General features: G+C 45.5%; 4 protein-coding genes across 5 annotated transcripts; 3 read left to right on the top strand and 1 right to left on the bottom strand.

Moving 5' to 3' along the window:
• The first annotated feature begins 1,289 nt into the window (after positions 1-1,289).
• Positions 1,290-5,982, top strand: agxtb (alanine--glyoxylate and serine--pyruvate aminotransferase b). The gene is made up of 11 exons (XM_036553779.1): positions 1,290-1,636; positions 2,105-2,297; positions 2,385-2,449; positions 2,741-2,841; positions 3,260-3,330; positions 3,490-3,574; positions 3,684-3,782; positions 4,206-4,275; positions 4,744-4,839; positions 5,175-5,303; positions 5,757-5,982. The coding sequence occupies exons 1-11, from the start codon at positions 1,367-1,369 to the stop codon at positions 5,862-5,864; spliced, it is 1,287 nt and encodes a 428-aa protein (XP_036409672.1). The 5' UTR covers positions 1,290-1,366; the 3' UTR covers positions 5,865-5,982.
• Positions 5,983-6,045: 63 nt separating this feature from the next.
• LOC118795353 (thymidylate kinase-like) lies at positions 6,046-10,843 on the top strand. The gene is made up of 5 exons (XM_036553782.1): positions 6,046-6,804; positions 7,167-7,275; positions 7,872-7,962; positions 8,881-9,078; positions 10,637-10,843. Exons 1-5 carry the CDS (start codon positions 6,675-6,677, stop codon positions 10,745-10,747), a joined length of 639 nt encoding a protein of 212 aa, XP_036409675.1. The 5' UTR covers positions 6,046-6,674; the 3' UTR covers positions 10,748-10,843.
• An 829-nt stretch (positions 10,844-11,672) lies between these two features.
• LOC118795352 (cysteine protease ATG4B-like) lies at positions 11,673-18,370 on the bottom strand. Its single transcript, XM_036553780.1, has 13 exons — positions 18,316-18,370; positions 16,735-16,836; positions 16,262-16,333; positions 15,878-15,976; positions 15,443-15,544; positions 15,184-15,256; positions 14,858-14,937; positions 14,066-14,247; positions 13,485-13,563; positions 12,958-13,103; positions 12,698-12,754; positions 12,185-12,278; positions 11,673-11,890 (listed from the first exon to the last, which is right to left on the bottom strand). Exons 1-13 carry the CDS (start codon positions 18,323-18,325, stop codon positions 11,817-11,819), a joined length of 1,170 nt encoding a protein of 389 aa, XP_036409673.1. The 5' UTR covers positions 18,326-18,370; the 3' UTR covers positions 11,673-11,816.
• A 2,943-nt stretch (positions 18,371-21,313) lies between these two features.
• On the top strand, positions 21,314-23,142 carry thap4 (THAP domain containing 4). 2 transcript variants are annotated; one of them, XM_036554690.1, is made up of 5 exons: positions 21,314-21,464; positions 22,069-22,222; positions 22,358-22,467; positions 22,627-22,730; positions 22,817-23,142. In XM_036554690.1, the coding sequence occupies exons 1-5, from the start codon at positions 21,440-21,442 to the stop codon at positions 22,931-22,933; spliced, it is 510 nt and encodes a 169-aa protein (XP_036410583.1). In that variant the 5' UTR covers positions 21,314-21,439; the 3' UTR covers positions 22,934-23,142. The 2 variants fall into 2 exon arrangements, with proteins under 2 accessions (XP_036410583.1, XP_036410582.1); XM_036554689.1 differs by having other exon boundaries at positions 22,066-22,222.
• The last annotated feature ends 337 nt before the right edge of the window (positions 23,143-23,479 follow it).

The following is a 23,479-nucleotide window of genomic DNA, read 5'->3' as shown; positions in this document are numbered from 1 at the left end:
TATTTCTATGGTGTCAGTCACAGATGTCTTGTCAGAAAATACTGGCAGATTATTGCTCATCTTTATACACTTCAGTATTCATAGGCGGTAGAGCAGTATGTGTGTGTGTGTGTGTCTGTGAGTGTGTGTGTGTGTGTGTGTCTCTGTGATCGTGTGTGTGTCCTGGCCAGCCAATCAGTTCCCTGGGAGAGGGTAGACTCCTCACCTGTTGCTTCAATAACAGCCGACCAAATGCAGAGCGGGGAGATCAATAAAGCACTTCACCTCCTGTACAGCACAAAAAACAACCTGAAAACCAATCAGCTTCCAGCAACATTACTCCAATGTAGTCAGAATACAACCTGTGCCTAAATCACCTTCATATATCCAGCCAACTACTCATTTTACATGACATTACACTATTGTCATTTATTAGACACTCTTATACAGAGCAACTTACACAGGTTACAGTTTTAACCATTTACACTGTATAAATTTACAATAGCAGTGCTCCAGCAGGGATTCAAACCAGCTCCCTTTTGGTTATAAGTTCTGCTCCTTACCGCTACACCACACTGCTGCCCATTTTTATTAATTTTAATATTGAACTATATTATCCCTGATATGTTATCAGTTTTATCCAGAACTGAATAACTGTGCTGTCTGAGTTTTTGTCTGCTTGGTGTCCTGTAGAGATGCAGAGCAATAGTGACACTTTCAGGAAGGAGTGATGGTGGAGTGTGTATTGTTGTATGAAGATTGATCAGAGTGACCTTGGCACAAAGGAGAAGTCACATAATTTGTGTGTGCTCTGGCACACACAGTAAACTTCCTCAGGTTTATGGATCTATGAATCTCGTGGAAAAAGTGCACACCTGTACATCAGTACACCTCAGAACTCAAAGAGCCACTGCATCCTCCGTGCAAGAACTGCTCCGGTCACTGACAGGAACCCGAGAGGTCAAGGTGCTGTAAAACTCTTCACAAAGTAGTCTCCCATACTTGAAATCCAGGTCACATACCAAAACCAGTAACGGTGGGAAGACGTTAATGATAACCAGCTTCTTGAGCTGCTAGAATCTTTAAAAAGGTGGAAAAAAAAGTTGTCGGAGGAGTTAATTAGTCTGTGATTTCCTCCTTTTATTTTGCTCTTTAGTGATATATTAAGAAACCCTTCATAGGAGCAAAATAACGCCCTTTCGGGTTCTTCAGTTCCAAAACCAGGTTTGTTTTTTGTTCCTCTGGACAGTGACGTACACCAATCGGCGTGCGCGAGGTCAAAGACCTGTTTGTTTAAAACTTCGGCAAAGCCAGACTTTTAATAGTGAGTTGGTCCACCTTACAGTAACAGTCACGCAGACTGACGGCAGTGGCGAGCGCAGCGACCATGAAGAGGGCTCTGTTCCGCAGAGGCGCGCTGCTGGCGCAACAGGTTGCGTCGGAGAGCTCCCCATCTGCCGCGACTTCACCAGCTCTAGCGCCGCGAATCCACCGCGCTATGTCCTCCGTCTCCATACCTCCACCCGCATGTCTGCTCAGACCCCTGGAGGCTCCCTATCGCTATATGTTTGGACCGGGGCCATCCAATGTGCCTCCACGCATTCTGGCAGCGGGAGCGAAACCAATTATCGGCCACATGCACGCAGAAATGTTCGAGGTATAAGGTTTTCCTTTTTTCACAACTAGCGTGCTTGTATATAATGCATTGTGTATGGGCACGTTGGACGGCGGAATTTTGGTGTGGCCACGACGTATTGACAATTACGTTATGAAGACTTGTGGTCTTGCAAAACTTACAAAACTTCGTTATGATAGACGACATGTTAATATTGTGTTTCCGGATCAAGCTGAGTGAATTCCGTTAACATTAACTGTATAATATGATGATGATACATTTAATATAATAACATTTAATATTATAATAATTTCCATGTTTCGTGCATTTATAAAATCGTGTAACCAAACCCAAACGTGTAGATCGGGGGGAATCTCCTTTAGGCTGTAAATGTTGAAATATATCATCTAATTCAGACTGTCCATTTCAATCTCACTCAGTCGAAGCTGATAATTATGCATTTATCCATAACATTCCTTATTATGGCAATGCTTTGTGTCCGTGTTGCAGATTATGAACGACATCAAAAAAGGAATACAGTACGCGTTCCAGACAGAGAACAACATGACCATCGCCATGAGCGGGTCGGGTCACACAGCCATGGAGTGCGCCGTCTTCAACACCGTGGAGCCCGGAGAGAGCGTCCTCGTCGCCATCAACGGAATCTGGGGAGAGCGAGTGGCCGAAATCGCACAGAGAATGGGTACGGAGTCCTCTGCTTTCGTGTGTAGCACAATGTATAACGGCACCGGACTAACGCTGCATTCTGCCTTTGCTTCCTTGGCAATAGGTGCCAATGTTCACACCATGGTGAAAGCTCCGGGCGGTTATTTCACCAACCAGGAAATTGAACAGGTAACGTCTAAAAAATAATGATAATCAGTCCAAATATAGTACTAATAACAAGTACACTGATTTCTGTCACATTTAATCACCGTTTCTGTTTACATTTTTATTGCCTTTGTCACGGTTTTATTTGTACGGTTATCAGTTTCCTAACCACGCCCCTCACACAGGACATCATATGTCTGTCAAATCACATTAATTCTTAATAATTGACTGATTAATAGCTTTTTGGCAAAGCTGCGCAGTATATTTGACACGGTGCATTGTCTGTGGGCTCACAGTCTGACCCTCTCCCTGCAGGCCCTGGCTAAGCACAAGCCTGTTCTCTTCTTCCTCACACATGGCGAGTCCTCGGCCGGGATCGCGCACCCCGTCGACGGCATCGGGGACCTGTGTCACCAGTGAGCAACTGTACCACGCCCCCCTTCACTCCCATGGCAGATCAAACGATGGTTACGTCACACCTCACTGTCACAACATTACGTTATATTACATTACATTCAGTTATCCAGAGCAACATCCAGCACAAAAGAACAGAATTGTATCCATTCAATTTAAATGAGCAACAGTGTCAGATCAGGCTAACAACACTCACAGACCAGTGAGTGTGAGTGCAACACCATTCAAGCCCTTCCGCAAGTTAACTTGTGCAACCAGAGGGGAGGCCAAGTATACCACCATACATCAGCCACTAGATCACAGAATCCAAAACGCACCGTGATACTACACATAAAATAAACAGCAACTATTACAAGTAATAAGCAGCAGGGCTGTCTGCTCAAGCGCTCACTCACCAGGGAATCTGTTTCCCCTCCTCAGGCACGACTGCTTGTTCCTCGTGGATTCAGTGGCCTCTTTGGGCGGTGCTCCGCTTTACATGGATAAACAAAGTGAGTCTTGGATATTTGCTTTTTATTTTCTAACCTCGGCAGCCCTTTTATAGTGCACCCCTTATGTGTGTATTACTGTAAATTTGGACTCTTCAGGTCCCATTAAGTAGAAATCTGATCTCAGACGTGTGATCCTGCACCCCCTGTTTGTGTTGGCAGACATTGACATCCTGTACACCGGATCCCAGAAGGCCTTGAACGCCCCTCCAGGAACAGCCCCCATCTCCTTCAGCGAAAGAGCCTGGTAATGGCCATTGATAGCATTGATAACGTGGTGAAGTAGTGTTCCACATTATAAAGGCTGCACGATATCATGATGTCAACCTCTCCCCTTCTCAACCCCCTCCCTACAGCAAGAAGATGTTCAACAGGAAAACGAAGCCTGTGTCCTACCTCCTGGACATGACCCACCTGTCCAATTACTGGGGATGTGATGGGAAGCCGGCGAGAATGTAAGCCTTTGCTTTCTCACCAGCACTGATCTTTGTGTTACACACACTGCCAGCGCAGCCTATAGCCCCTCAATGGATGGATATTTAATTTAGTGTGCAAATTAAACCCCCTCAAAAAAACAGGATATATGTCACGCAAACTGAAAAAACTTTTGCCAACTGAGTTCTGGAGTTTACAGTTTGATTTTGCTCCATGAGTCATTTTGCACAAGTGAATAAACAGCACAGCTCTCCAACAGCATCAAAACCAGTTATAACAACAATAATCAGATTTCACTCCTTATCACCAACCACCACTCATCATCCCCATTGCCTAAACACTAAATTCCATAACCATTTATAGCATTTCCACTGGAGAAGAACTGGCTTTTGGAGACAACGTAAAAATCTAACCATAAACTCTGTCCCATTACCTTGTTGTAGATACCATCACACAGGGCCTGTGTCAGGTTTCTTTGCTCTGAGGGAGAGCCTTGCCATTCTTGCAGAGACGGTGAGCTGTACCGCTTTGGCCATGCCTTCTCACATCCTGCCCAGGGAGGAAAGACAGAATGTCTAACATTACATAACTTCAAACTGAACATATGCAGACGAGCCAGGCCACACGTGTGAATTTTATACTGTATTCTTACATTCTGAATCTGTCAGTTGTCTTTGACTCAAGTGAAGGCAAACAGAGTTTCAAAGCCAGATATGACCAGCTCAGCCATTTCCCCTGGCTAATTTTTGCTCTGTATTTCATTAACAACTATTTTGTGGAAGAAAGTAAAAAGGATATTTCAAAACTATCACTCACTTGTCACAGCTATTCATCTAAAGGGGTCTAGTAACACAACAAATTCAAAACTTAATGCCATAAAGGTTGTCAGTTCACTAATGAGCAGCCTTGTAGCAGCTCTTTACTGTGTTGTAGAGGTGTGTGGTCAGCACCTGCTCAGAGCACCTGTCTTTGCCACCTCAGGGCCTGGAGAACTCATGGAGACACCACAAGGAGGTGGCAGAGTACCTGTACAAGGGCCTGGAGGACCTGGGACTAAAGCTCTTTGTTCCTGACAAGGTGAAGTCCCGTTGGTGAAAGGCAGTGTCCTCCCCCAGGGGCCACACTACCAGTTTGAGATGTCAAATGGACATCCGACATCAAGGGATCATATAAATGGTCAACTGCTTCTCAGAATTAATTTAAAAACACACTTCTTGTCACTTGCAATAAAGGATCAGCTCCTGATGAGGTTTTGTGCTGAAGACACAGCAGCCTCAGTGACAGGAGCAAAATGCAGAGGGGGCTCAGCTTTCTTTTTTGAATATTTCCAGTGACTTGTTGATGTGTCTGTTTCATCCAATATAACTGACAATAACTTTTAACGGCTGACAACTGTGCGCGATGTCTCCCAGAGCCTGAGACTGCCGTCTGTCACCACCATTGCCATTCCATCGGGCTACGACTGGCGGGAGATCGTCGCCTACGTCATGAAACACCACCAGATGGAGATCACTGGAGGCCTGGGGCCGTCCGTGGGCATGGTGAGGACAGGGGTGAACTGCAGTCAGGGGGCAGGTTCAGCTGGTGAAAGCTCATATACATGTCACGGGTCATGGAGAATTTGTGTGTGTGTGTCTGTCTGTCTGTCTGTGTGTATGTGCAGCTATGGTCTCTGTGATATAACAGTCTAGATTGTGTGGTTTGAAGCTCAGAGCTTTAATAAGCCTAGGGGTTGCAGTGTAGCTGAAAGGTTACTGGATCAATTCAATGCTAGGGTGCTGCTGCTGTACCCTTGGGCAAGAACCAGTAATAAGCATTGCAACCTATATAAGTTGCTCTGGATAAGAGCATCTGCTAAATGACAATAACGCATAATGTCCTGCCAGTTGCTGGAAGACTGCAGTGAAATGATCGCTCTGACGCGGCGTAAGAGCGCGCTTGTGAGAATGTCACGATCCTGGATTCATGCCACGTTTTGCCTCGATGTTCTGCAGGTGCTGCGAGTGGGGCTCATGGGATACAACTGCAACAAGGCCAACGCTGACATGGCGCTGGCGGCGCTCGGCGACGCGCTGCAGCACTGCCGCAAGAGCGCAGCGTAGCAGAGAAAGGACGCGCTCAACGGGATCATGCAGTCTGCACTCGGGGGGACATTCTTTAAATTCTTTAAAGGTGTATAAATATCACTGGTTTTGGCAGGCACTGATAACGTTTAATAAAGAAAAGTGTGAATACAAATTGTATCATACATTCTCGACGCAGTGGTTCACCAGATAACAGATCAAACGCCAGCACAAATTTCTTGTAAAGAATTAAAAATGTAAAATAAAATAATAAAAATGTGAAGCTCTGTAGTATTGCTATATGTTTACTGAAATAAAACATCTGTATTAGGTGCATCAAGAACTTCATGTTATCATTTTTATAAAACGACTATGATCATTTTATTATCCGCATAAAAAGCTACCTCATAAATCATACCTACACACCATATTTGAATATTAGATAGCACGGTCACATAATAAAAGCGCACAAAGTTGCATCAGAAGGCAACTAATAATCTGGAAAACTTGAATAAACGTTACAAGATGTGGAATAATATAAATTCTCGTCATTATCGTTATGCTTTTAAACAATTTTATAACGTCATAATTTTGAACGGTTTAATAATTTTGAGAGAGGACAGAAAATATAAGTGCGTTTATAATCCAGTTTTTACGGTTATTTTGACACAATAGCCGGAAGTTTTCCCCTCCCGGCGGCCACAGTCCAACAAATGCGTCATGCGTTGCGAAGGGGTTGTCTGACTGGTTAAAAAAAGGCGCGCTGTGCACAGATCTCCGCAGCTTTGGTGTTAGTGCACGATCTTTATCTAGATTACTTTAAAACAAAGCCAATACGGACGCTGAAATATGTCGTACGGCAGAGGGGCTCTGATCGTGCTGGAAGGAGTGGACAGGGCCGGGAAGACTACGCAGTGCATAAAGCTGGTGCAGGCGCTCCAGCAGAGCGGCCGGCCGGCTGAGATGATCCGATTTCCCGGTAAAATGCATTTCTTGTCCGCCTTCAAAACGTGATTGTGCCTTTCGTCATGAAGCATTTAGCATGGCAACATTAATGGTGTAAGATAGTTCGAGAAGCTTTAGCTCTCCGTGTGTGTGTGTGTGTGTGTTATGTGTGTGCACGTACTCTAGTTAGCAAATTCATATATTTACTTAGCCAGCTGCGTACTCCACCACTAAGCTGGTTAAACCTAGCTAACCACCCGAAGACTCAGTATGAACAGATTCATGGGACGTGCTATAAATATGCGTAAGCACAACTGTGTCAGGGTGCTGGCAAGTCTACAAAATAAAGTGCTACCCCTAGTAAGTTGCAATATTTGTTCACCAATGTTTGTTCAGACAGAACTACAAAGATCGGCCAGCTGATCAGCTCTTACCTGGAGAAGAAGCAGAATCTGGAGGACCACACCGTGCACTTGCTGTTTTCAGCAAACCGCTGGGAGCTTGAGTAAGATCTAACGTTTATCCGCCACTAGCTTAACGTCAGATGAACACCTGATACGTCAATTACTTCTGTAGAACGCTTATACACGTTATGTACGTTGATATTATGCCATGTTTTTTTTTTTACGGTCACCTGGCTTACTGGTTGAAGAGCAGGCCTAGTTACTAGAGCTGAATGTTTAAATTCCAGGCAGAGTGCTTAGCCTGAAGTAAGTAAATGTTCGGTGGGAGCTATGGGTAGAATGTACCATCTGGGCTGGTAATTTGAGATGAACTATAAAGGGATTGCAAGGGAACATTCATGCTATAGAAGAACAAAGCTCTGTCTCGCTTGTATGTGTGCCTGACTCAGGTCTGTGCCACTGTGAGCTCAGAGCGCTTACATGTGTGTCTGACTCAGGTCTGTGCCACTGTGAGCTCAGAGCGCTTACATGTGTGTCTGACTCAGGTCTGTGCCACTGTGAGCTCAGAGCGCTTACATGTGTGTCTGACTCAGGTCTGTACCACTGTGAGCTCAGAGCGCTTACATGTGTGTCTGACTCAGGTCTGTGCCACTGTGAGCTCAGAGCGCTTGCATGTGTGTCCGACTCTCTTCCCCAGGCCCCTGATCAGGGAGAAGTTGCAGCAGGGCATTAGTCTGGTGGTGGACAGGTACGCCTTCTCAGGTGTGGCTTTCACCAGCGCCAAACCAGTAAGTTCAGGTTCTGCTGCACTGATATTAGAGGCTATGTGTGTGTCAGAGGTGTAGCTTCTTGCTGAGCTCAGATGCTCGAAAGACAGAAGTCAGTACATTTCTCAGAAATGTTTTTTCATGTGTATCTTTACTGTGGTGCTCACTGAGCAACTTATTCAATGAAACTTATTGAACTCTTGTATATAACCCTATGAGAGGAAGATGGGACTTATCATTGTGTTATTTCAGGGCAATAAAAATAATCTGTGATAAATCTTGCTGCTCTGTTGATATGTCTTTGCTGACAGACTAACTTTCAGGTGTGAGATAAATCATAAAGTGTACCTGTGTTGGGCACAGAGGTTGGCAGTTCCAGAGGAGGGAAGTATTGTTAGGAGATTCCGGATGAGGGGAGTATTGTTAGGAGATTCCGGATGAGGGGAGTATTGTTAGGAGATTCCGGATGAGGGGAGTATTGTTAGTAGATTCCGGATGAGGGGAGTATTGTTAGGAGATTCTGGATGAGGGGAGTATTGTTAGGAGATTCCGGATGAGGGGAGTATTGTTAGGAGATTCCGGATGGGGGGAGTATTGTTAGGAGATTCCGGATGAGGGGAGTATTGTTAGGAGATTCCGGATGAGGGGAGTATTGTTAGTAGATTCCGGATGAGGGGAGTATTGTTAGGAGATTCCGGATGAGGGGAGTATTGTTAGGAGATTCCGGATGAGGGGAGTATTGTTAGATTCTGGATGAGGGGAGTATTGTTAGGAGATTCTGGATGAGGGGAGTATTGTTAGGAGATTCTGGATGAGGGGAGTATTGTTAGGAGATTCCGGATGAGGGGAGTATTGTTAGGAGATTCCGGATGAGGGGAGTATTGTTAGAAGATTCCGGAAGAGGCACATACTGAATGGCACGTCTGTCGCTGTGTGCAGGGCTTCAGTCTGCAGTGGTGTATGAACCCGGACGTCGGGCTGCCCAAACCGGACCTGGTTCTCTTCCTGCAGCTGAGCCCGGCGGTGGCCGCCCAGCGGGGCGAGTTCGGCAACGAGCGCTACGAGAACAGCGACTTCCAGGGGACCGTGTTGCAGAGGTTCCAGCAGCTGATGAAGGACCCCTCCCTCAACTGGCAGGTGAGACATCACCACAGTCACCCAGCGCAAAGAGCTCATCCCAGGCTGGGCCTGCGTACACCAGGGCAAACCGCCCACTGTGCACAATTTCCTTTGAATATGAGTCAGTGTTATCCGATATAACACCTTCATTACACATCATCACTGGAAACTGTTGGCTCAATAATGCTCTAGGAATACAGTAAGGTCTTTCGCATACAGTGTAACCTGCTTAATGTTACAGTACCTCTGTCATGCCAAATGCATATGTGGAAAAAAAATATAATTTTCACAAGACTTCAGTACTGTCCGGTGGTGCTACTACAAAGGGAGAACAAAGAACAGAATTTGGATCCTGCATTAGCATTGTTATTCATGTATTTTACAGTTAAAGAAAGAAAACAAACTGACCTTCATTTTGGACATTTTATTGCCACACTATAGCAGTAGTACAGTAATACATGGCAATTTATTGCTGAGGTCCAGGGTTTTCAATATCCACAATGTGTGCCTGACCACGATGACCACACACATAGATTATTAACATACACCGCACATTTACATTAAAAAGCATGGTAGTTGCTATAAAGTATTTTTTCAAAACAAGGTAAATAAGGTAACAAGAAACAGACCACGACCCTTGAAAACAACAAAGGCACTATCTGGCTATGTTGTTTACAGACAGAGTACACAAAGAACAAAGCTAAAATGCAGCTAGCCAAATACTCTGCCATTTTTGTAGCTGATTAAAACAGTTAAACTTTTTTAAAGACAGAGGAAGCAAATGGCTAGGCACAGACACAAATTCAACACTCTTTGCTAATGCTACCTCTTCGCTTCTCGACAAGGAAAATCCGGGACACCAAAGCTCAGAGTTAAAATACATCCATTTTCATTCAGCTTGTGTTTAGACAGCTGCTCCTACCTGAGAAATCTGGACCAGCCACAATGTCAGTTGACCGTATTCTAAAAACAAGTGTGCAGTGTTGGCTGCCTCGACTTTTATGAATATGCATACATTTTTGGCACAGTTGAGAAAGGTACAAAAGCTTGCTAACCAGCATAGCACAGCTGATATTCCTGGATACACTACCATCTGACTGATTTTGACAGGCTGTTCATTGTTTCTACAGCTAAATACAGTATTATTCATTAAATCGATTATTTTTAAACAATACACCTACAGGACCAAAGAAAACAACAATTGGCTCCTATAATAATAGTGTTTCCTATGATATTGAGAGAGTCAGTTCAACACTGAATCCAGCGGTGAGGGGACAGTGTACTGGCGAAGAGAAAAAAGAAGGCATGACAGCAAGCAGGTTGTGATGTTACACAAAGTGATATAAACTGCTTCATCTGCAATGAGTATGAAAGACTGCAATATGATCCTATCTAATATACCCATATAGCCATATCCACCTTGTTTTCGTGGCCTCGTCACTTGAGCAAAAACATCCCAGGCATCTCCACAGTGACAGGAAGAACACTGTGCTGCTTTTACTTCAGAGTCAAAGGTCGTCTCTGTGTAAACCAGCCGGTCTGTCCTCATCGCTGTGCTTCTCTGCTTTTCCTACAGGTGATCGATGCTGCCAGGAGTGTGGAGGAGGTGCACATGGACATCAGGGGACACAGTGAAGCGGCCATCGCGCAAGCTGAGTGCCAGCCCGTCGCAGAGCTCTGGAAGTGAGCCAGCAACCCCCCTCAGACAGCTGTACGACAGGATTACGGATCCCTGCAACTCCACTCCTTGGGTATAACGCTTCTGAAGGCAGCATAGACAAAAATGCTAATGACCAGAATAGGTGATCTGTATACCACGTGATCCACAGAGATTATCGTTCCAGTAAGTATTTTATCAGCTGCTGTTTGAAATCAGCCGGTGAGTTTTGAGGACCTGAATGGCATGGTTACAGCCTGCGTCGCGTGTGATCTGGGTAGGTGAGGAAACCTGCATGAATCCATGATCCTTTTCATGCCTGTCTTGATCATAAAAAAAGCATACAACTCTGAATTTTAAACGTTAAAATAATTTTTTCAGCATCTTGATTCATGTAATATTAATTTAATTTGTTTCTTTTACCGTACAAATATGTAAGTAAATGTTTTCCTTTCACTGATTACCTTCTGTTCGGTACCTCTTTAACTGTCCATGAAGGGCTTGCTGCTTTGCTTTCGTTAACCTTTCTGCGCTACCTCTGCCATTAGGAAGTGAAAAATAATGTCCTGCTTACAGAAACACTGAAAGACCTGTAACAATGGCACTTTGCAATATTTCACAACGCATCACAATCTCCGTCCCAGTGACAGGGTTCATGTCCACGGGTTCTCGCAGCTTTATTGGGTCGATGAGTTGGATCCTACCATGAGTCTGTGCAGAATAACGATGCCATGAGCCCTGTGAACACACTCACTGCCTGGCTCAGGGCCAGAATGCAGTGTGAGCAGGACACTACATTTGCACCAGGATTTATTCTTTGGACACAGTGCCATTGTGTTAACACCAACATGACCGAGGTCTTGTTTTTGCCTGTTTGTTTTTTTTTAATATAATATGTATAAAATAAAAAATGCTTACTGTACAAATGATTAACAAAACAATAAAAACAAACAACAAAACCTATGTGAGTTCCTCCCCGTGTCGGCTGGCTGGATGAGACTGTCTTAGTGTCGGAGTGCGTATCTGGTTAGGAAACGTGCTGTGTGTTCCTCAATTGTGCTGCGCTGGACTGTACCGCGTGACAGACCCGGCTCCTCCCTCACAGAGACAGGATCTCAAACTCCTCATCCTCAGAGTCGAAGCAGCGTTCCGGCCGGTCTGAGTCCGAGAGGTCTGGGGGCAGGAGAAACGGAGGGCAAATTAAACAGCCTTCCCACAATAGGAGTGGCCAGGATTTCCTGTGTGTGACATTTAAAAACCACTAGTTTGATTGGAGGGGGGGAAGAGGGTGGACACTCTTAACAGATAGTTGCCAGGTGACACTCAAGATGTTAGCCACTCAATACATGAAGTGTAAGGGACCTCTGGGTCTTAAAACGGAAGAGTGTGATTGGTTTGTCATGGGCAGGCAGGCCCCCCCAGCCCAGTGAGGGACATGCAGGAGGTGTACGCGGGTCTGCCACTGACCAGGGGTGAGGTTGAGCACATCGGAGCAGGCGTAGTGGACCGGCTGCGTGTCCACCAGCTCGAACATGGACAGCCTGTCTCTGCTGAAGCTCATCTGCAGGGAGACACGTTAGCACGTTAGCGCTCACACACATGGCTTCAGACAAGCAGGAGCACAGTGGCCTGTAGTGAGACCACCTGTTACAAAATCCTGGAGGTGCGAGACAGCATGAACCTCTATGTGAACGGCCGTTACGGGCACAATTACATCATTTCATTCCTACCACATTTACAGCCGCACTGACTGCATGAAGGATAAATCAGCCTTTACAAATGATATTGTTACAGATACACAGTTAACATCACATGTGTCTGACACATTTTGATTGTTTTCAGTGACTGATTCTGCAAAGTACTAATATATTTTGCACAGGTAGGTCTCAAAGGTGAATCATTTAAGCAGTATTATTAACTATTAATTCTTAATAGTATTGCTGTGTCATGCTGTGACTTTGTCTGTCTACCGTTACCCACCTTTCTGATGCGAACGCACCAGTCATCAAAATCCTCCTCCGTCTGGCAGAAGAAGCCCTGACGAGCAGCAGAAACGGAGAAATTCTATCACGCAAACTGTCAGAGCTCACTGCAGAGGCTTAAATCAGTTTACACATCTGTGCTTTCGGTGTGATCCTTGAAAATGACGGTTAAAAATGATCTGTCGTTCTGATTCTGTGCGCAGGGCACTGCCTTGTTTTTGGGAGGCTAGGGAGGGTTCCCTGCGCTGTGAACCGTACCACTGCGATGGAGGGGTCCAGCTCGCTGATGTGCATGCGGCAGGGGGGGTGCTGGCAGTGGAAGCTGTCGTCAGGGACCGGCCCCCCCTCGCAGGGCTCCACGGCCGGCTGGGTGGTGTGCGGGTCCAGGTAAATTAACTCCTGTCCTGGAGAGGAGGGGGAAGGAGAGACACGCCCACCTCGTTCACACAGGCCACGTTCAGTCTGCAGGCTTTAATGCTATACTCTGAATTGTTGCTCTGATCTGATTTTTTTATGACAATATTCTCGTGTTCAGCTTTTTTGAAAATGGCCCATATGTGATATCAGTGTCAATGGACCTCCGTCCTGAAGTGTCCCACATGTGTGTGTAAACAACAACAAACGACATCACACCTGTGTACTTACGCAGAATTATAACAACAAGGGTAACCTGTCGCAAGCAGAGTGACATAAAAGTCTGACATCTGAGTTTTTAGAACAGCAAGTCTGAAGGGAGCCATGCTCTTCACTGGTCAGGCGTCAGCTTTGCCATTAGTAGCACTTACCCACAAAGCCGATGAAGAAGTGTGCGCTGTTGGGCTTCCCTCCGATCACTCCCAGGGACTGAGGCAGCATGAAGCAGCTCTGGGGTCAGAGGAAAGGAAATTTACACTCTACAGAACAATGTCACGTTCAAATGGATTCCACTTAAGATAATTATATTATCTGTTCTTATTAAATAGGCCTAATGTGCGTTACTCCCAGACCTCAGTCTTGCCAAAGTCATACGTATGTAATTTGTCCGTTTAACTCGAACGTGTACTGGTCCAACTGAGCTGAGTTTAATATCACATGAAAGTGTATAGGAGTAAAGCTGTGTGTGCTAGTGGATCCTGGTTTATGAAACCGTGTGTGTGTGTGTGTGTGTGTGTGTGTGTGTGTGTGTGTAGTGTTTGAGTGTAGTAGTTTGAGTGTGTGTGGTTTCTGTGTGTGTGTGTATTTGTGTGTGTGGTTTCTGTGAGTGTGTATTTGTGTGTGTGGTTTCTGTGTGTGTGTGTATTTGTGTGTGTGGTTTCTGTGTGTGTGTGTATTTGTGTGTGTGGTTTCTGTGTGTGTGTATTTGTGTGTGTGAGGCACTCTGCTCCACCTTCAGTGTCTCAATGTAGGCCTCGTTGATGTCGGTCAGGCCGAGCCGCAGTGGGATGAGCAGCACCAGGGGCCTCCAGAGAGGCGTCTCCTCCCCTCCCAGGGCGCGGGCCCCCTCCGAGCAGCCGTTCGGCACCCGCTGCCCCTCTCCCACCCCCTCCAGCCAGGGCATGCAGAGGCGCTCTGACACAGGACAGGGGACAGCGCTGTTACGGCCTGCGTTCTGACAGATACACCCAGGACATGCCTCAAATGCCTCTAACCCCCACTAAAATTCTCTACTGCTTCAGTATTACTGTTGGAAAAGCACAGCAACTTCAACTTCCCATCTACCATCTGATTTTATTGCACTGGAAGACAGCTGCCCTTCCAACATACAATAACTGGGTAAGAGATGTGGTATAGAGCATTGGATTGCAGAAAAAAAACAGATACACACTCAGTGGATTTGTCATCCATTTTGATAATCCCTGGGACCCGGATGTTTAAGTGAAGCAGGTGGCAAGATGGCAGACTTTGAGTAATGACCGTTAAAACATTAGCAGAGGTCAGTTTCATTTCTTAATATGTGACCAGTTTAATTCACTTCCTTGATTGATGATCCCAATGAAGCCCTACCTGAGGCATTATAATGGCACTGTAAATTGTACTTCATTTTATTATACTTCCAACTTTCTTAGTAATCCCTCTAAATGCTGAGATTTGTGCAGGTCATTACGGAGAGGACTCAAGTTTAGCGTAAATCTCTGCAACGTCACAGGCTGGGTGATGGAGGAACGCCTCCTGCACTCACTGATCTCCTCGATCACCACGGTGTTGTCCATGGCAACATGCACGGCCAGCCGGCTCCATGAGTCACGCACGGACAGCTTCCTGGGGGAGAGACGGAAGCACGGGTCACAGTCTAAACGGCTCCCTGACCATCTCACTGAACGTCTGTGATGCTGAGGGGAAAGGGGAGAAGGAGCCACTGCTGTATCTCACGCCAGACACGTGGGAGAAGCTGCCCGTTTGCGATGGAAAAATGTTTTAACTGGGTCTCTGATGCAGTGTTTCAGCATGGTCGCCTTTGAGCGGGAATGCACCATAACAAGCAGAGGTTTCAGAGGAGGCACTTACTTGAGAACCTGAGCCACGGTGTTGGGTCCGTACCACTGGCCGATGCCCTTGCCCTCTCCAACTCCCACCTGGGCTGCAGTGAAGCACGAGGGCGTAGAAACGGCACAGAACACAGTTACCCACTGCACCACTACAGCACTGAGGTTATTAAAAACAGCAGGAAGATCCTCACACTGTCGAGCACCGTGAACAACACATCATATGAGGAAATATGTGTGAGGATTCTGGTTATGTGAAATTAATGTCAGCTTGATTGTACCTATCTGATGTATGGAGTAGCAGCTGTCCTCCTTGTCGATGAAAGCACTGAGAATGCTGAGGTACTCTTCTCCCTGTTTCTGGCCCTTCACCCACCTCCAGCCTACAAAACACACAGCGACTGCTCCAGTGTGCTGCCCCCGGCAAACTGCAGCCAAGCGTCTAACCAAAACACCTTCAACAGCCTGTGCAGAAACTCTGCTGAACCTGTTTCTCTAAACGGAATACGGGCAAACAGATACAGATTCATACACAATACTACTACCACTTTGAACTGATCATGACTGAACATCATCTCTCAAGGATAAGAGCCGAGCTACATGATCCGCTGTAAAGTAAACAACTGAAGTTACAGAACTACAACATTCACACTGCTGTGCAGGAAAACAATCATGGAGCTGTTAAACGGGACATTTCATCTGTTTAGTAAACACACCTCGGCCTAGATGCCTGCAGACCAGGGCCTCGGCTAAGATCATCTGCCCACATCGAAGCATGCAGCCCCAGCCTGTGTCAGATGAGGGGCCCGTACCTCCTGCAGGGAGTGGAAAATCCACAGGGTATATTAAACTTTCACAGGCTCTGTGTTGGATAAAACACAGAAAATTTCATTGACCTTCCTAAAATGAGACAAAGAACTATTAATTGTTAACAGTTAATTTCAGAGCTATCTATGTACATGCATTATCTTTATTGACCTTGCAGATAATTCATGTTTATTTTATGAAAAGATGTTACCACACTCTAAGGCAGTGCTAGATATGCACTTGGATATTTTTTTTAGTCCATCACTGTAGGGACAAGATGTAAAGCCACTCACCGATTGGCTGAAAATGTTTTCTGTAAGTGAACCACAGGCGTGAAGAAACATGTGAGAGAATCTCATCCTTTTCTACAATGTTAAAAATCAAAAACATGCTTTAGTACAAAGCAGGTAGGTGGTGATTAGCAGGATTTTAACACATGCAGACATGCATGCTGTGAAAAATAAATCCACAAATCTGGGAGCATGATAACCTCCCAACACACATCTTTTGCTTTAGAGATAAAATGGAGGGGAACTTGTATAGCTCCTTAATACTGGTGCAACATAATTAACAAACATAGCAAATCCATTCAAATTCTATACATCTTTGATAGTCTACATTCGAGAAAAACCGAGAATCTTGTGGATTCTTCATCACTCTAATTTTGCATTACACCTCGACACTATACGCAAAATCACGACTTAATTCGGCCTATTCCACAACTCTGACACTGCTGTTAATCTCATTTTCCCATACATAGGAGTACCTGTGAGTGCGCTGAATTCCCTTCCCAATATCCACACTGGCTCCGGAGTGTCCGGGAACTCTTCGATCTCTCCAAATCGCAAAGTGTCGTAAGTGAGGCTGGCTGGAAAATTAGAGTGACAATATTAAAATATCAAGTTAACATCTCCACTTTTTCCCAGGAGTCTCTCGGCTGCCCTTTTCTCAGGATCAGCGAATAATTTTACACTTTTAATTCCCCGTTTGCCCTTATCTGGTTTTAAGACTCCCTTGGGAAAAGCACTGTACTGTGTGTTCAGACAATTTCTACCGTGAAAATGCGCTGCAACATACAAACCTTTATTGATGGATGATTGATAGACAGGGTGAGGAGAAGATCAAAAAACACACTGTATCGAATTCAAATAAATATAAAATGTGCTTTATACTCTACTGCTCATTCGATATAAAGAAAAACGTAAGGACTGGCCGAATACAAAAGTCCAGTATTTAACCACCGTGTCATCTGCTGTTAGAGATCTACTAACAGTTTTGTATGACTTCCAAAATCCTTAGGTCGAAATCAACCCAAACGCCACGTTACAGTGGGGTAGATGACAACCAACCTTGCTGGCTATGGTTAGAGGAATTCGAACGAGGGGGTAATATTAAAAGTTTGCGACAAAAATCTACTTAGCAAAACCCGAAAGACATCAGCTCCTATTCATGCAGGCATGGGCTTTTATGCGATTTTGTTTTTCATATATCGCTATCCAGCCTACAGACACTGTGGGGATTCGCCGATCCTGGAATTGTTTTGGTCCTCCCTTTCAGAGTTTCAACCAATCCACGTACTAAAAAGCCTGCCGAACTTGTGCATCATATACACAGTATTGATCCGGTGTTAAAATCCCAGTCTTGAACCTACTTGTCGGTTCCATCCATCTTCTGCACGAACTTTCAAACTAAAATACGGTCCAAATTCAACTTATTTAAAGTCAAACTCAAACAGCTGACTAAAGCCATACACAGGAAGACAGCATCTATAGGATTACTAATCAATATGAGAACAAAATACATTACTTGGGGCAAATAATTTCTATTATGGTGAGTGAATCTGAGGTATTCCGCCTTCCTTTAAACTCATGTGGCTTTAGACGTGACATGGTGTGTTGTTTATCTTGACATGATTTTTACGATCCGGTTATTGACCGGCGCACTGACACTTCGAGACAAGAGCACTGACACAGCTTCACTGTGCGTTATGGATAAGATTGGTTAGCTAGCCTCGCTTATTTCAAGTAGTATCCACAAAATTATCCCACATATTTGAACGCCCTCACAAATTTCACTGCACCGCACAGATATATAAATAACGTTTAGTGACAGTACAGATTGTTGGCTCGTTGCTCTTTGAGGAATCGCTTTAAAAAACAACAGTAAATTGGACTGACACTAAACTCAGAAAAGTAGAACGAAATAACGGCTATCCAAGTAGCTATAGCAACCCACCGCCTAAGGTAACTTGTGGTGTTTTAATACACTGCTAGTTAACTAACAAGCTAAAGAAAATATGATCGTTAGTTATAATTCTTATAGCGGGCTAGTTTACTCGCAACCTTACCTGAATCCATTCCGTCAGCGACTCACCCTACATTGTTGGGTCAACAGAGACGTCATGTGACAAGTGGCAACAGCGTTTTTTCTTCGATTGGTTGCTCAGATGGCCAGGGGGCGGGACTAAATTTGTCATGTCCAATCGTTGCAACTTATTGAGCGGAACTCTTACTTTCGGCCAATAAATGCGACGAGCAAGAGAAAAAATTATTTAATAGGAACGTTGATAAACAGGAAGTTGGGAAAGTCGGCTGTACAGTGGTCCCGTATCTTTGATGATGATGATGATGATGAAAAATCTGTTTGCTGTAGCCGCTTACTCCCTGGTATTGCGAAATGTTTTGCAATGTCTTGGGACAAACAAACAAATAGGTATTTTAAGCTTTGAAGCAAGTTACTGTCTCCTTCTATACCAGCGCTAACATGAATGTATCGGTGTATAGCAACCTGAAACATGAAAACCCAGTTCGTTAAATACCCTCTGCAACTCCCGGGATCCGGCTTACATTTCTCCCGGTCTTGCAGTCTTGATAGCTGTGTTTAAAATTAGCCCCGAAGATCCCATAGTGTTTAAATTTCCTGATTGTGTTGGATTGTTCATCGAAGTGGCTATTTGCGGCTTAATGTCAGCCACCAATAGCCAATAACTAGCACTATATGGTAGGAAATACTTAGCCAGCTCTAAGCAGGCGCTAGTTACTTACATATAGCTACCAGCCTGCTTTTGGTATAAGATGGTAACCATGCTTGCCATCAGTCCATATTTTTACACTGACAGGCTTTTTAATCAATTACAATAAAATTAATGAAATTCTCATTAAAGGGAGTTGGATTTGTTCATTGCAAATGTAATGCTAAAATAAAATGAAAACTGCGAATTTCCAAGAAAGAGAAAACCTGGACGCCATTTTGTTGTACGTCACAAATTCCAGATAACGCTTGCCAAACACCACGTCCTCCGCCATTTTCGTGTACGGCAACAAGAGTTCGCTTGTTTTGTTACTGTTAGCAAATTTGCTTTTTAAAAGTTACTGGCTGAGCTTAAAATGGTCATCTCCTGCGCTGCAGTAAACTGCACAAACCGGCAAGGCAAAGTGGACAAAGCCGAGGTGTCGTTTCATAGGTAAGAATGAGTTTGCAGACTCCGAACACGTGCCAACGCGAAAAAGAGGAACGCGTCGTGCTTTCTGTGCCGATGACGGTGAGATTATGTACTGTATTTAAACTACATGCATGTAGGTAAATGCTGCCTCTGAGCAATTTAGCGTCAGACTTAAGACTCTGTTCTCAAGAAACATGGTCTGCAGCCACCGGCAGCTGCGGAGGATGCGCGGACGATATTGGAACAATAGATGGCGCTGTTGACTTTAAAAGGAGGCAATACAGTCTAACCCACCAACGCAAGCATCCAATTAAAAAACACCATTAAAACAATGAGATATGTGAACTGCATTGTAATTTTAGTAGCTTATGTGTGTAAGTAATTAATGAAAACTGCTGACAGAAATGTGATTGAAATGTGATTTAATGAATATTAAAGTTCCCGCGTTCATGACTGAAGAAGCAAACTTTCCATAAAGGCCTAGGATGTTGGCAAATTGACATGTATTTTAAACATTTAATCACTCGAAGTTTCAGATAAGGCATCTTCCTAGTCAGTGTTTAAGTGAAAACGGCATCATTTGTTTTCATGGTCCCACCAGGTTTCCTTTGAACAACGCAGGACGGCTGGCCAAGTGGAAGCAGGCCGTGAGTCGAGCAAACTGGACGCCCAACAAGTACTCTTTTCTGTGCAGCAAGCACTTCGCCCCAGACTGCTTCCAGCGGCGGCACGAGGACCAGCAGCGGCAGCTGAAGTCCAGTGCGGTGCCCAGCATTTTCGACTTCACCCCGAGGGAGAGGGCGTCAGGGCGGGGCCTGCGGAAGAAGGCTCTGAGCACCGGTGAAGCGGAGGAGACGGAGAAGGAGGAGGCCGTATCGCATAACAGGGTCCCCCTGACGGAGGCAGCGGCGAAGAAGTCATGGGTCGTCTCTGACCACGGCAAGCAGCCCTCAGAAGTCATTCAGTTGGGCCACGGCTTCGCCTGCGCCCAGCCACCTCACGGTGGGCCACACCAGGCAATGGGAGAGTGGTCTGTGGGTGGAGGAGGGGAGGTCTTTACCCCCTCCTCCTGCAGCCTCATCGATGCCCTGCACTCCTACAGCGCCCTCTCCCGCCCGGAGCGGGACCAACGCTGCACCTCTTCCAAAAAATCTATCGCCAAGGCTTCCGTCTCCCACCCACTCGGCAGCTCTGGCAGTGCGTTTCGAAACGGGACCAAACGCGAGCGGTCCAGCCACCTGCGGACCAAGCAGCTGATCCACAGGCGGCAGTTACACAAAAGAGCCCGCTGTCTCCGCACGCTTCTGTTCACGAGGAAGATGAAGAGATTCCTGGTGATCGCCGCAGGTCTGTGGTGTGAATCCTAGCTCAGACAGGGGTATCAGCAGACTCGGCGTCAGAAATACAGAAAGAAAATACAGAGGGGTGCAATCACAATCCATGGGGTGCACAAAAAGTCATAAATCCTATGTAGACATTGGGATATAAGGAGACAACTGGGGGTGCACTGAGGTCCATCTGGGGGTGCAGTGCACCTGTAAGCACCCCTATAGTGCCGGGCCTGGGTATCAGATAATTGAATTTAATTAAATATCTGTTGGCCCCTGAATGCCATGCTCTACATGGTGCTTCTCACTTGTTTTTTGTCGTGACAGGTCAGTTATTTTGACCAATATGTCAGTTAATGAATAATTCAGAGTTAATAATAAAAATACTTTGCTACATTCATTCTAAAATGTAATTAAATACATACAAATGTTGCATTGTCATCGCTATGCAATAGGCCTACTGGCATTTATGGAGAAGCGTGTCACAGTCAATGCAGACGATTAGACCTTTTCCATCGTTGCAGCCCCTTTTAAGTAACTACATCTCCCAACGTGCATTGCAGCAAAGATGGGAGTTCGGTCATCTTGCGCTGATAAATTTGTCCTCCAAAACCGGTTTGTCGCATTATGTTTCTTAACCAACTGGTATTGCTCATCTGTCTAACACAAGAATTTATTTTATTTTAATTCATCTTGACGTAATGGCGTGTCCTTTTCAAGATTCAGGTAACGAACACTCGTGTTAATTATATATCGGTGGCTTGTAAGCGCTCTTATATAGATGTAGCTAGCGTGCTAGCTAATTGATGCGTTTTACCTCCTAGGCAGACTACTGTCGTAACCTCGTGTTACAATAAAAGCATATTTTTCCAGCATATGTACATGTTTCGATATGTCATCATCGATATAAGTCATCATCATTCCGTGGAGTAGTGACCATTTGAACTTTGCAGGGAAGCGATCCAGAAAGAAATTTCTGAAACTTTTTCGAGCTAGATCTGTAAATACGACAATTGTGGTTATTTCACGTCTCGGCAAGAATGACTCATTTCATATTAATTTGAGGCAAAATTAACCCGATCATCCTATGTCTGATATACAGTTTATGGAAAGGTCGCAGTCCAGGACGATTAGGGAAAAGAATCGTAAGGCGTAATGTTCCCACATTATTAACGGGAAAATAACTACCGTACGAGGTTTACGTGGCATTACAATATCTGCTTTGCTGACGGAGGTACCTCGCGTTTAAATGACAGAAGGCTGTAAGGATTGAGCCGGGCTGCGCCATGTTTGCGTGTCCTCACCTGACCTCTCCGTTCACCCGCAGCAGCCCCGCTGAATCCGGCGGTCCTGCCTTTGGACTGGCTCCTGGGCACCTGGGAGTCAGATGAGCCCGGCGAGGGCTCCTTCCCCACCATCCCGCCCTTCCGCTACACAGAGACGCTCCATTTCACCCACGTGGGCCAGCCTGTCATCAACTTTATGTAAGCATATCGACCATTCATTTATAATGTTATCATATTGGGTATAGGAGAAATCTGTATGCGTCCTACAATGACGATTGACAACACCCTGTGGTTTTTATCGCAACCATGACCATGTCACCTCTCTCATCACAGGTTCAATGCCTTTCACGCGGAAAGTAAAAAGCCGTTGCACAGAGAATGCGGATTCATCCGGATTCAGCCAGGTACCAACAGGCTGGCTTTCATCATAGCCCAGAACTCAGGTATGTATGTACAGCTGCCTGGCCTTTTCAGGAATAGTAAGATGCACAAACTGGACACCACGATCCACACATGAACAAGCGGAGGTGCTAAACATAGTGCTGAGGTCACAGATGTGTGGCTAGACTGCCCTGTAAAGGCGTGTACGTGTGTGTTTGCAGGACTGGTGGAGATCGAGGAGGGGGAACTCACCGCTCAGCAGCTGACCCTGCAGAGTCACGCTCTCGCCAGAACCTCCTTCGCCAGGGAGCCCCACGTGCAGCAGGTAAAAGCTGATCGCTGTAACCGTCCAATCGCATCGCCTCCCTTATGCCCAGTGGGCGTGGTCTGACATGCTCCTCCTCCTCTCAGATCTCCAGGGTCTTCCAGCTGAGGGCAGACGGCCGGCTGGAACAGACGGTCTGCATGGCAACGGGAGACCAGCCCCTGACGCAGCATTTACACATTACCTACCGCCGGGCCTCCTGATTGGCTGGAGGTCATAGCAGGGGTTTTCCTGATAGGTTGGAGGTCAGAGGAGGGACCCCCTGATTGGCTGGAGGTCGGAGCAGGGATGCTGTTGGGTTTTTAGGCGTGACACATAATTATCTAGCTCAGGAGAAAGTGATGGTGACAGATGTTCATTTGGGTAGGCTCTGTTAATGTCACTTTGCATGTACTAACAATGCCTCTCAAGTCTGTGACATGCAGCAAGGATGAAAAGCCAGCTCTCAGAATCCACTAAAATTGCTTACTTCTAATCGCTCTTAGTTTCTGTAACATGCCCAAAAGGGTGCGTTTTCTGTGTGTGCCTTCAGCACATAAGAGATGCTCATTCACCACAGATTCGTAGCTTTTGATGCCTTGTACAACTTAACTAGCGAGATTAGTTCTCTGTCCAAAGATGAACACAGAAGAAGGGAGATGGATATGTTGGCTAAAGTGACATGCAACTGTTGTAATTACAAAATTCAGAGCCAAAGTTGTCCATATGCTCTTATGCACAGGAGAGGTCGCACTAAAGCAGTCTTACTG

The sequence above is a fragment of the Megalops cyprinoides genome, chromosome 20 (assembly GCF_013368585.1).
Source record: "Megalops cyprinoides isolate fMegCyp1 chromosome 20, fMegCyp1.pri, whole genome shotgun sequence".
NCBI classification, from domain to species: domain Eukaryota; kingdom Metazoa; phylum Chordata; class Actinopteri; order Elopiformes; family Megalopidae; genus Megalops; species Megalops cyprinoides.
Note: the sequence above shows the minus strand (reverse complement) of the source record. Positions and strands in the feature narration are given on the sequence as shown.

Coding starts and splice junctions, on each gene's coding strand:
- agxtb (XM_036553779.1), top strand. CDS start 1,367: ATGAAGAGGGCTCTGTTCCGCAGAGGCGCGCTGCTGGCGCAACAGGTT. Junction 2,298..2,384: donor CGAAATCGCACAGAGAATGG/GTACGGAGTCCT, acceptor CCTTGGCAATAG/GTGCCAATGTTCACACCATG. Junction 3,575..3,683: donor TCCTTCAGCGAAAGAGCCTG/GTAATGGCCATT, acceptor CCCTCCCTACAG/CAAGAAGATGTTCAACAGGA.
- LOC118795352 (XM_036553780.1), bottom strand. Junction 16,334..16,734: donor GGAATTCAGCGCACTCACAG/GTACTCCTATGT, acceptor TTAACATTGTAG/AAAAGGATGAGATTCTCTCA. Junction 11,891..12,184: donor TGTGCTCAACCTCACCCCTG/GTCAGTGGCAGA, acceptor TCCTGCCCCCAG/ACCTCTCGGACTCAGACCGG.
- thap4 (XM_036554689.1), top strand. CDS start 21,440: ATGGCGTGTCCTTTTCAAGATTCAG. Junction 22,223..22,357: donor CAGCCTGTCATCAACTTTAT/GTAAGCATATCG, acceptor CTCTCATCACAG/GTTCAATGCCTTTCACGCGG. Junction 22,468..22,626: donor CATCATAGCCCAGAACTCAG/GTATGTATGTAC, acceptor GTGTGTTTGCAG/GACTGGTGGAGATCGAGGAG.
- LOC118795353 (XM_036553782.1), top strand. CDS start 6,675: ATGTCGTACGGCAGAGGGGCTCTGATCGTGCTGGAAGGAGTGGACAGG. Junction 7,276..7,871: donor GCAAACCGCTGGGAGCTTGA/GTAAGATCTAAC, acceptor TCTCTTCCCCAG/GCCCCTGATCAGGGAGAAGT. Junction 9,079..10,636: donor ACCCCTCCCTCAACTGGCAG/GTGAGACATCAC, acceptor CTTTTCCTACAG/GTGATCGATGCTGCCAGGAG.